At 44.5% G+C, this 12,590-nt stretch overlaps 2 protein-coding genes across 2 annotated transcripts in view; one reads left to right on the forward strand and one right to left on the reverse strand.

Annotated features, from left to right (window-relative positions):
• LOC107272959 (protein timeless homolog) overlaps window positions 1-12,590 on the forward strand; it is a 98,666-nt gene that overhangs the window by 31,623 nt on the left and 54,453 nt on the right. The window lies entirely within an intron of this gene.
• LOC107272960 (insulin-like growth factor-binding protein complex acid labile subunit) lies at window positions 2,808-6,548 on the reverse strand. The gene has a single exon (XM_015750672.2). The coding sequence runs from the start codon at window positions 6,323-6,325 to the stop codon at window positions 3,572-3,574; it is 2,754 nt and encodes a 917-aa protein (XP_015606158.1). The 5' UTR covers window positions 6,326-6,548; the 3' UTR covers window positions 2,808-3,571.

A 12,590-nucleotide genomic window follows, 5' to 3' on the forward strand; every position in this document is an offset into this window, starting at 1 on the left:
CCCCCCCCCCCCTCGGTCAGCCCTGTCTCACGGCAACTTCGCAGCCTTCGGTTTCCTGTTCCACCCCTTATTTCTAGACGGGCAAACGCTGCTACCACTGACGGCAATGTCCACCATCCCCTTCTCTGTACTTGTTATGCTTCCGCGTTTCCGTCAGCTGATCGCTCATACGACACCCTTCCTGACTTTCTCATTCGTTACACCTTGTCGCTTTTTACCACCCCGTCCACGTGCCAAACGTGCAACACGTGAGTGACTTTGAGTGGAAGCCTAAAGAATTTACTTTGATATTCAAATAAACTTGTAGCTATACGTGTGTATATATATATATATATGCATTATCACCAGCTGTCCTAGAAATGGGTTGCTAACTATGACTCTCGTGAACTTATACAAGCATCCTCTCATATACTTCTATAAGTAAACGACAGTGTCACCCCTGATGTAATCCGTCGTTGGGAAAGAATTGTTTCCTCTGAAATTACGTGCCGAGATTAATGGGGATACGACAGTGCGACAGAAATCGAAGCTTCGCTACGAAGATATATTGCGAACCGCTAGAGTCGGTATACCACGCGCTTAGTAATTATCGAGAATACCATTTGCGGATGTGTCTCTCACCGTAACAATGCGAACTAATTGTGTTCTAAAAATCAATCGGTATCAATGAGAAATTGATTCTATAGTTGACTTGCTGTCGTGCGAGAAGTCAGTTTCGGTACGTACTAAATTTGACTCTGGGATAAAATCGACTAGGAAATCACTAGGTATGGCGCGAGTCAAGCTGTACGTATAGCACCAGTAAGTGGGAAGTTCGATTAGAAATTAGAGAACTTGCCAGACGGACAGAGCGGAACTATGCCGCACTAGCAGTTGCAATAGGGCAATTAATTCCGGTGAATTATATTGGTACCTGAAGGTATTTCCCTAGGAGTCGACGTTCAGATAAATCGTATCAGTTCTAAGAAGAATAGATCTAACTAGGGAAAAAGAAAAAAAGACATCCAACTCGACCTTCTTCGTTGTAACTATTCAGGCTTCATACATGAAGTAACATACCTACCCTGTTTAGTAATCTAGCTAAGGGTAGTACCCATACCTACCTATAGGTACCCAGCTGCCTAGCCACCTCTTCTGCGTTGCTCAGAAGGTTGGCCAAACCCTTTCAACCTATGATGGTTAGTAGGTTCTCGAAGTTTGTCAGTTCTGCCAACGGTAAAAAAATAAATTCCAGATTGCTATTTACCGTCCATCGCTGTTGTGAGTTACTCAAAGACCTCCGTCGCCGCGCGCTTATGAATATACGAAAATTAATTCGTTGCATCAATTACGTAACGGGTCGGGCTGACATCTGGTACACAGGCCAAAAAATTTACGCAAAATACGTGCAAGAGCAAATACAAGCGTCTCGTTCGCTTTGAGTTTATTTCGTGGTAAGGCCAACTTGCGCTTAATTTCTATTACTCGTGGAAAATTTCCATCTCGCGTACAGCGACACGCTAAGTGACTCGGAAAGCAGACGGTTAATAAGTTCGAAGCCAGACGCGGGGGCGGGTAGACAGAAAGCCTCCCTGGAAAACTTAGTAATTTTCTTGCGAACGAAAACTGCTACCTCGAATGAAAGAAAAGCTCCGACGGCTCTCAAGACATTGCATCCGCAGAATGGAAAGTTTTCCAGTCTCGCTTCTGTGATTACATTAATTTTATTAGCTTAGTCGGAACTAAGTTCAGACCTATAGTCAGGACTTCCGCCTAAGTTCCTGCACCATGGCTGGGCGCCGGCTTATAGGCGAGTATCACGAGGTAAGCGGTATAAGGCAGAAAGTAGCATCCCTTATTTAACCCTTGGAACAACCACACGAAGACTCAAGATTTCCTTGGAGCTTTGGCTCTTTCTTCATCCCTCTCAACATTTTTCTTGTCTCTCTCTCTCTCTCTCTCTCTCTCTCTTGAGCTGAGCTGTACCTCAGCTTCCGCTGTCATTTCTATCCCTACCACTTCGGCACAGCCCCATGATTCACCCTCCAGTCTCCCCACCCTTCTCTACGACCCCCTTATTACCTGGCTTTTCAATAATTTGTCGCGCACAGTGAATTCTATGTAAATGTCATTAATTTTCTTCGAACCGTATAATGCCGGACTTACCTTGCTCCTTGAACGCTGTACTATCCCTGGAAATACGTATATGTATACACCCTGTTCCAAATTTAACCTGCATCCCCGTGAAACTGGCAAAAGTTTTACGAAGTGGCGTTCGCGCGAAATTGCAACCGTACGTAGGTAGCACGTACACATGTAGATATGTATAAAGGGAACGAGCTCGCGAGAATATCTGGTAATTCCTCGAAACCGAAGAGACGCTTTTCTACGTGCAATTACGGCATTACGCGCGGCGTCCTGGGCTACAAAATTAATTAATGCGGCGTAACTTATTCTCGGATGGACGGGCTTGGTTATTATTTTTTCTCTCTCCTCTCTTTCTTTCTCTCTGCTCGTCTCCCGGCATCCAGCTGCGTCCTTAATTAATAATCTGTAAATCGACGTCATTAACTACGTGGATGCACACGAATGTTGGACCAGCATTTACGACTTAGCCTAGGTGGGTGTTAGGATGTTATACTTGAAACACGCAACGTCAGGCACTATACTTATCATCTCTGACATTGGGAACAGCGAGAGTTTCAAGTAGCCAGAATTTATTCCCCTTGGATGCATATGTATGTATATGTGTATATATAAGCTTAACGAGCCTGGGAACCATTAATTTTGTAGTACGAGCACGGGGGTTAAGCATCTGATTCTGTAAATCTTTGTACATTCGTTTATTATCGTAATGGTATTTTGACACTGGTTACTTTTAAGAAAGATAATATCTAGCCTCTTCATTGTTATCTGTAAGGAGATTTTGGCGTCTCGCCAGTACGGCAGAATTACGCCAGAAGCAACAATTCTGTACAAATGGTCACTGGACTGCCGTCGTTGAGTCGTCTCGACGCGCAATACAGTCTTCTTCTTCTCGGGTTCCCTCGGCGTTTACCATCGTGAAACGACCCACCCTTATCTCCCGTGTCCCAGTTCCCTTTTTTGTCTCTCGTTCGTTACATAAATATAGGTATCTCACTAATACGAATATCGTGCCAGTTCGTTAACGCGATACACACGATGAATCTTGGGCACTGCTCCTTGAGTCTCTGACGGTGCCGTTAAATCGCAGGGTCACGGCCATTTTCATCCCTTCTCATGTTCATCACGTTCTGCTCCACCTTCGTCAACATTCCATCCTTAAAATCACACCTTTCTCTGCCAGACCGCAAAATGAGCATGTTAAAACCACCACACCCAACACTATTATTGTCACTGTTGTTCAATGTAGTCGAACCGGAGCTGCGTGACTCCGAAATTATTTATCTTTTATTGCGACGCGTTATACGCAGGACCGACGCTCTCAGCGTCGACCGTTCTATATCCTTGAACCTGACTTCCTGCGAGAATACACTTTAAAAGATGTTCCGTAACTCTAGCGTTGACAAGAGCCACGCGCTCTGTTAGCTCAGTATCTCTTTGTATCCGGTCACCAAAGTTCAACGGCCGGGGTCAATGTGTGAACTTCGATATTCTCGTGGCGATGATACCGATCCCTTCGACGTATCGTAGCGCGACGTGACAGAACGACCGTCAAAGCTGCAGCAGCACCCAGAGCGGCTCCTGCAAGGACCAACATTCCAGGATGTGCTCCGGACGCAGGTGGCTCCGACACCCTGGCCCCAGAATCCGTTGCCTGTCCGCTCAACTCCTCCGCAAGCGTATTCGAAGACGCATCCGCCAGGACCAAGGACTCCTCCGTCAGATTCCTAGTGGCTGCTTGGTGGCTCGTCTCTTTGGTTCTTTCCGCCGTCAGCGTCCTAGTTGCATTTGATTGAATATTCCTGCTGAAGGTTTTACTGGAATTGCTCGAATTGTGTTTTGCGACAGATACTTTCTTGTTTTTGTATCGTCCACTTTTTATCTTTTTATTCAGCGTCTTTTTAAACGGTGTGTTCATTTGTTTAGCTTTGTAAGTGGAAATGGTAGTCGCGACAGTTTCATTACCTTGCAATGGATATTCTCCACTTGAAATACTTTCATCAGTCGCATCGGTAGTGGAGCTATCCTCTTTACTTCCGGCAGTGTTCCTCTTGACTGAAGTAGTACTTTCCGTGCTAGTGTTCTTGACGTTCAGAGACGCTTGGAAGATGTTGGATACGTTGGCGTATGAAGTATAGAGCATAATAGAAGACTCAGTCGTACGGTTGTCACTTACCGTGGTGTTTACCTGGGAATCCTTGTTCCGATTCTCCATTTTAGATTCCGAAGACTTGATTAAGTAATCCGTGGTAGATGTACCTAGTAGAAGCTCGCCAGTATCATTTGTCAAATCCGGAGCAGTCGTTGAAGAAGTGAAGACGTCCATGTATGAATATGTCGAGAAGTTTTTTTCTCCGTTGTAATCGATCGCGTTGAATAAAGTACCTGAAGTAACTTCGACCTCAGCTTTCGAGTACGGATCCGTGATAGGTGCAATGGTCGTAGTAGATGTTTTCGCGGTAGACAATGGAGTCGGCGGCGCAGGCATCTCGTAGAGTCGATATCCGGTAAGGTTAGCAGGTTCGGCGCAATCAGCAGGTGGATGATACTCCGCGTGCTGTCTTATCCATTCGCCCAACCAGTAGAGATCCTCTGTGCAATTCCATTCGTTACCAGATAATCCAAGGGTGCGTAGTTGAGGTAGAAAATAAAGGAGATCCGATCTGACGGTGGTAACGTTGGTACCGATCATATTCAGGACCAGGAGACTCTTGCATGCCGATAAAGCCGCGTTATCAGCCAATAATTGAGCGGCGAGTACAGGACTGTAGGACACGTCAAGAGTCACCAGTCTCTCGGGGGTGGGTACCGGAAATGCCATGTCCGCCCGTTCCTGCTGGTCCCATTCAAGGGAAGTTAAGCCAGACATACGAAGCGTAGCGAGATTGCTCGGTCCGTTTAGAGTATTAGCAGGCAGCGTCTTGATGGGATTTTCCGAGATATCCAGCTCGACTAGTGCAGGTAGTTGACCCAGTGAACCTTCTTGGATGAGGGTGATGGCATTGTGATTCAGCATCAGGGATCGTAGATTGTAGAGACCTTGAAGATCGTTTGACCTCAGGGTGCCTATTCTATTACCTTCGAGATTGAGAATCGTCAGGCTGCTGGGCAGACTACGTGGCACCTCAGTCAATACATTTCCGGACATATTCAGATCCTCCAGGACCTCCAGTCGACCGAGAGCATCTTCCTCGACGTCGCTCAACCGGTTGTCAGATATGTCCAACATCCTTAGCAATGGATAACTATCCAAATCGCCACTTCTGATCGATGTTAGGAGGTTTCCAGCAAGCCTAAGTGCTCTCACGGATCTCGTGAGAGCTGCGGGAACTCGTGCCAAACCGGTACGCGAAGCATCCACAGTTTCCAATCGTCTTCCTGTTCCCAAAAGCAAAGAGACGTCTCGTTCCCGCAATGGATTCTCAGCCAATCGCAGCACGGACAGTCCTGGCAACGGTTGAAGAGCACCCGACGCTGCTCTGGCCAGACCATTACGCGACACGTCCAATTCACGCAGTCGTCCAAGACTCTCAAACCATCTGGCTCCTAACACCTGCAGCTGGTTCCCACTGAGATCCAACTTCTGTAGAGAATCGAGAGGTGTGAGGGCGCCATCCGGTATCCATGAGAGCCTGTTATCCGCCAGATTCAGATTCTCAAGAAGCGCGAGACCACGAAATGCTGCCTCACTTACGTTCGTTATGACATTTCTTCTCAAACTCAAGTACACTAACGTCGCAAGTGTCCTAAACGCGTTGGCACTGACGTTCCTTAGAAGATTACTTGACACATCGAATGACGTCAACCTACGTAACTTCACCATATTAACTATTTGTACATCGTTCAAGTCCACGAAATTATTGCTGGACAAATTGAGAGCGCGTAGCCCTCCCAGTCCTGTCCACGATACATTAAGATACTCCAAGGAGCAATTCGTAAGGACGAGCTCATCCAGGAGCGGAAGAGCGTGGCTGGCATTTTCGAATTCATCCAGCAAGCTCATCACCTCGTACTCGTCCGCGCTATCTATCTTGAGCGCGCGAGCATCGCCTGGCAATTCCTGGACCTGGGGCGTCTTACCGAGACACGATAGCTCAACAGGACCATGGCTCAACTCGGCACGTTCCGCATGACAAGAGCACTCTTCGGGACACGCAGAACCGCTCGCCATAAAGGCGAGTAGCAGTATCAGGAGCCACATTACTTGGCACTCTCGTCTCTCACATGTCTTCCGCGCTCAAAAGTCTCACGGTCTCATCAACCTGGCTACAGTCATCGGCATCGAACACAGGTACGCAAAACGGCCAACGCAGCCCGGTCCAACCGGGTATAAAAACTTTACGCTTCACGCGCGATTACGAAGGCTCGCCGAGTATCACCCGACCGGACGTGATATCCATACGAAGGACTGGCACATACTGCGGCGCCCGACTCAACTCTGCCTGCTTGTCTACCGCCACCTACAACCTACTCTCTCTCTCTCTCTCTCTCTCTCTCTCTCGCCCTTCGATCCTCCCCATACTCTACCTACAACCTACCACTACCACCACCGTCACCAGCAGCAGCCACCGCGTTTGCTCTCGAACTCGATAAGGGGGTGCGCGCTTGCGTCCTCTGCCACGTCCTCTTGCGAACGAACCTCTGATTCCGGGAGTCGGCTTCACCGACATTGCTGGGTTCCATCGCCATCCCTGTTGGAACTATCAGCTTGGAATAGCAGCCAGCACTGATACTTAGTCTATGACTACCACCTATTACTTCTGGACGAGATCATATTAATCTTTCTTCTTCTTCTCTTTTTCTTTATCTGATCATTGTGGATGCATCGGCCTTAGGACGTTATCGGCCACGAGATTCCTTAACGGACGTCCTTCTCTTTATTGTTAATGAATTCTGCGCGCGTGATGGTTCATTATTTCGATGGTTTTATTGTTGGGATTGCGACCTAGTAGTCCGGAAGTCGTCTGGGTTAAGTCGTTTATAGTCTCTTAATGAACTTGGTTAGCCTCTGTGGGATAATTGGATAAGACAATGCCGCTCATCGGAAGGTATCGAAATAAGAAGTTATTTCATAGCATACAGTTCGTACACTTTATGACGCGAGCGAAATTTACTTCAGAACTTACGACTATTCCAATAGGATTAGGTTTATGACTATAATTATAATAGCTGATTAAAATTCCCTTCCAGGTTTGCTCTGGGTGAAATACGATTACGTTGGATATAGATTAAACTTAGATACAGAAGCTGGGTATTATTTGATGTTTCCTTGCAAGAGGCACTCGCGATATTACTATTATTCATTAATTAATTAGACGTATCACAGCCTACTGAGCCACTCTGCGGGATACGGTAATTATTATACTATAGTATATTATTTTATTACGAATACATACTACTCCAAACTCCTTACTTTGAAGATACCCGATGCGGAATATCTCATCTGGGAAGAAGCTGAGTACTGAGTCAAGGTACTCGTAAAATCGCACCGTATTTCCTGAACCGTACAAGATTTCGTGAAGGAGCATATTTCTCTAGTATCTACGCAATATATCTCGCACTGTTGCCTATTCTTGTTTCTTCTTTTTTTTTTACTCCTTTTGCTCAACTCTCATTGCAATAATATCGGAGAACTATATCAACCCGTTTCTGGCTCCGAGAAGTTCGCATTCATCGTTTCCCCTATCGTGTACTCTCGTTCATCCTCCTTTTCCAATTCAGTTTCTTTCGTTATATTCTTTTTCTCTTTTTACTTCTATTACTTATTTCTTTCTTGATCTCTTTTTATCTTCTTCCATCCAAACCAGTCCTACCAATCGTCGAAGTTAACTCCTTGGGACAACCGCACGGGCTTTTTTCATCCGCTAACCATCCCTTTTTTTTTCGACGGTACGGTACTTCCTCTCAGTCAGGTTCTACGAAATACAGGAAGAGATCAATTTCCTCCATTGTTATCGACAAACATACACTTTGCCAAGCTACTTCGCTCGCTTTTATTTCTCTCTGCGGGGATGTTACCGTTCGTCGGGTAAATTGTATTCCACGGATCTGACGGGGAAATGTAATAACGCAGTTTTGCAGTGTCCTTAAAACGTGTCTGTGGAATATTGTCTAGTGGAGAACAGGGAAAAAGATAGAGAAGGAGACTAAGAGGGAGAAGATAGACTGTGAGCGCGACGTCCGCGTCCTCGACGTCGCGCGTCTGTAGAAAGTGAATAGAAAGGCCAGAGAACGAATCGAATTGTTCTCAGACACTTTGCTCCCGCGAGTTCTGGCATCGATAAAATCAATGTTTTATTTATTTCTTGTCTTTAATTCCTTCTCCCCTTATCCTCCCGGCATGCCTTTATCTACTCGAATCTTGATAAATATTTTAGTAAGACACATCCAGGCACTTCCAACGTGACAATAGGATTTTCCCACGTCATGCCTCATGCCATCCGATAAATTCTCCGTGTTGTGAAATTTTTGCTTACTATAACGCGTGAGCGCTGTGAAATTACAAAGCTCTATCTTCGCACCCTTTAGAAAAAAAAAAAATTCTAAATCCCGCGATAAAATTGTTATTTTTATCACGTTTCGTCACCGAATTCAGTGTTATCCTGCTACGACCCACAACCAATCGCGATTTATCTATCGTTACCATATTTACCCTCCCCAATAGCATTTATCTGCATTTACACTCTATCTATCTTGTACCAATGTGCAACGCCACGTGTCATGAACAAGCTGATAAAGATTACGTTATGCATCGACATTTCCTGTTTTTTATCAAATTCCATTAGCGCTCTCTAATCTACATATACCCACACCCACCCACCTCCTGCATAAGAGCATTTCTTCAGTTACCAAACGACAATCGAATTTTGGGGATTTAGTTTCTGCAAGGTCTTGAAAGATGCACTTGCTCGTGGCTCGTCGAGGTAACTTTGTGGTCTCCGTTATCTTTTCCGCCGACGAAGAGCGATAGAAGAAAAATAAGAAACAAAAAAGACCAAAGTCACAAAAGCATCGGTCGCGCCTATCATAAAACGAGACCTGTATCCTTGCTTTGGCATTTTTACAGCGTTGGCCACCAGAGAGAATAGCTTTACCATTACTTCGTTCGAAATCACCCTGATGACGATGCATCGACCCTATGAACCAGTGGTGTCACCCTTCACATATATATCACCTACCTGTACAATATAGGTATCCATTGCGGAAGTGAGTTTCCTCGTTAACGATACGAATCCCACGCGGCTCCTATCGCGAGGACCGTTAACTATCTATTTTATAAGGTGATTCCTGGAGCTCATCGCACAGGGAATTTCAGGTAAGTCTTCTCTTATGGATATAGTCGGCCAGATGTATGTACGTATATACATATATAGCATACAGGTACGATACTATATATAAGTATGGTATAGCAGACGACGTGAGATTAACTAACGAGTAATTGCGTTGGGCTTCCCTGGAGGGTGAACGAGAGAGACATTATTACGTTAATAAAAAATCAGAAATCTCTCTTTCAAGAGATGACTTATTAAATTGACTTAAATTATGTACATATTTGCATATTCAAAAACCGAGCAGAGCCTATGACTTTTCGTTGTACACTTACGAGTCGTTCTGGGTGTAAAGTTACGTTTACGATGAAGGAACAGACAAATGTAAATGGTGTACTGTGAGCACCGTTCGGTCGTATATAGCTGCGGGAGTGGGTAAGAGATATAACGAAGGGGACTCCGTGCGAGAAAGGGAGATGGAGAGTCTTGGCTCTACCAGAGTTTGTAATTGCAGCGGGCGTAACGCGTCGGCGATGGCCGATGGCACCCGGGACTGGGGTAATGGCCTGCACTGAATGTCTCTTCTTGTATAAGAGCAGGGTTCTGAGGAGATGCTTCTAGAGAGAGAGAGAGAGAGAGAGAGAGAGAGAGAGAGAGAGAGCAGAGAAAGAGATGGGGGTAGAACTTACTCCTACCACGAGCTTGCCTTATTCCCTTTCGCCCACGGCTTCCATCCAGCATTCATTCCTCTTTCCAGTTTCCTCTCGTGCACCTTACTTTACTTCTTTTCCATTCTTTCTACACAGTTGTCTCTTACGCGTACGTCTATCCGTCGTTACTTCTACCAGACTACGTTTTCACTCTCTTTTTATCACGACTGATATGTGTATCTATATATTATGTATATACATGTATATCTATCCAATCAGAGTACCAACCATTGAACACGCAACAAGCGAACGTTCCTCGCTATTCCCCATGTAAATATTTAAATCGGCTGCTGCTCTCGTTGGACGCTGTCAAAATTGTATGCTGTGCGAATTAGAGTCCCGTGTGAAATCGCGAGTGCGAAACTGCTTTGCAAATCGAAATTCGAATTTGATAAGCATTCGATATTTTTAACGTTTGTTATTGTGCGTCGAACGGAGCTGCGTTGACTCGATTGAATCTTTCTTGATGTCGAGAATGTGTCCTCTTTAAGGGTTGTTTTCGACGTTACTCCTGTTACGTTAACAGCTTATTGGACAACAAAGGAAGACGCGGAGAGATCCAAAGTCGTTTAGGTCTTCCTCTCTGCTTCTACTAAACGAATTAACTTGACTCAATTCGCAAGAACAGTCTCGCTCCGGTCTCAGCCGTTCTCTAATTCATCCAGATATTTGCACGTGCAATGGCTCGTAGCGTGTCCTTAATGACTGACGTTTACACTTTAACAGCAGCCATTTAGATTCTAGTAGATAGTGCAGAGTAGATATATAAATATATGTTTATAAGGACGTCTCAGAAAATGCTACCAGCTTCGCTACAGCGGTACTTGTTACTTTTCGAGTGTTAATAACAATTAAGTATGCGGTGGATCTGTGGTTGATCGCTTGGAAGAAATATGACTAGAAGAGTAGATAATAAGACTGTCTTCTAGTATCTAGTATAAATGTACTTCAAGGAAACTATGACGTGAAATGTTTAGGGGTAGTACAGGGAGCGTCATTGTGATTCAGGAGTGAAGATCATTGCCAAGCACCGATCGGTCAGCATCCTCCTTTCAGGGCTGATCTCTACTTTAGTGATAAGGAAAGTATTGACTGGTATATGAAAATATGTATCGACGTGAACTTTAATTTTTCAAGGGTCGACCTTCTATATTGAACTCTTTCATCTCCCCTGCTTCTACCTCTCACTGTCGTTATTCATCATCATCACTTCTTCATCTTGTTTTCATCTCTCATCTAAGGTATATTCTTCCCTGTCCATAGATCTAGATTTTACCTATACCAGATTTTCGTGATATATTAAATAATCACTTTGAGAAAGACAATCCTCGAAAATTTGGTCAAAACGAGCAAATAGATAGTTTTCACCTGAAACTAATACAGAGACACTATTTAAGTGGCATGTAAAAACAAAAGTACAGAAAATTATCGGATAGACTCTCTATCGTCGTCTGGCTGGCAAGGATATCCACGCGTAGTTCCTTTTGATAAAGGATACTACTTGGCTCCTCTTTCCCGAGCGTCTCGACGCTAATGTCGGTTATTCTTTCTTGCGTGCATTTGGCGTCCGTTCTGTTTTGACGTACGATATTCATAATGCATATTAGGAGCCACGAAGCCTGTGACTTCCAAAAACCATGTTAGCTCTGAACTTAATTATTGATAATCTACGACGTAACGACTTGTGTAGCCTAATCAACCCTACAAATTAGAACTATGAATTATTAACGTCTACCTGTACATCACCTGTAATAATCTAGGAACATGGGGTACGTCTAATATATTTACATTATGTATCTATTAATCTAAGAAAAGTTGTACATATCCTAACAGTATTTTTTTTGCACATTTAATAACTCAGTATTACGTAAATTCGTTGCTTAATTCAAAATGCTATCGATACGATCAATTTCTCTCACGCGCGTATCCGTGGAGATGAACATCCTCACGCACAAGTCGAAAATCACTTTACTCGTAGAGCCATGCATCCCTATAAGAAATCGTATAGCAGAACGAAAGGGATCAATCGGTTTTACGAAACCTTCGACCCAAATATCACGGCAGATCGAGCAAACGCGAGACACGAATTTCATTGTACTAAAACCTCACGGTGATTGATGCGATATATTTTCATTGAACGTCACGTCAAATGTAAAGCAGATTCGCGTGCAGTGTTTGATAAAACGCATACACTGGCCTAACGTAGTGCAACAGAGAACATATGAAATTTTGGACATCAGAATGTACCTACAGTTACACTGCAATTAACATCGACCACGTGTATCTTGCTATTGATGATATATCAATGACCTACTTGTTTCCTCCCAGGAGAATCTATCTCGCCTATACGAGAGACTTGTAATTTGTAGGAAAGGAGAGTTGTTCGTTGAGCGAATCGCGACATTTCCGATGAATAAAGTAAAGTGCGTCTATAGGTATTCCCCAGCGAGTCCGTTCAGGGTGAATCGGGGAGTAGTGTGAGGTTGGG

Source organism: Cephus cinctus, unplaced genomic scaffold, assembly GCF_000341935.2.
Source record: "Cephus cinctus unplaced genomic scaffold, Ccin1 Ccin1_scaffold1333, whole genome shotgun sequence".
Taxonomy (NCBI): domain Eukaryota; kingdom Metazoa; phylum Arthropoda; class Insecta; order Hymenoptera; family Cephidae; genus Cephus; species Cephus cinctus.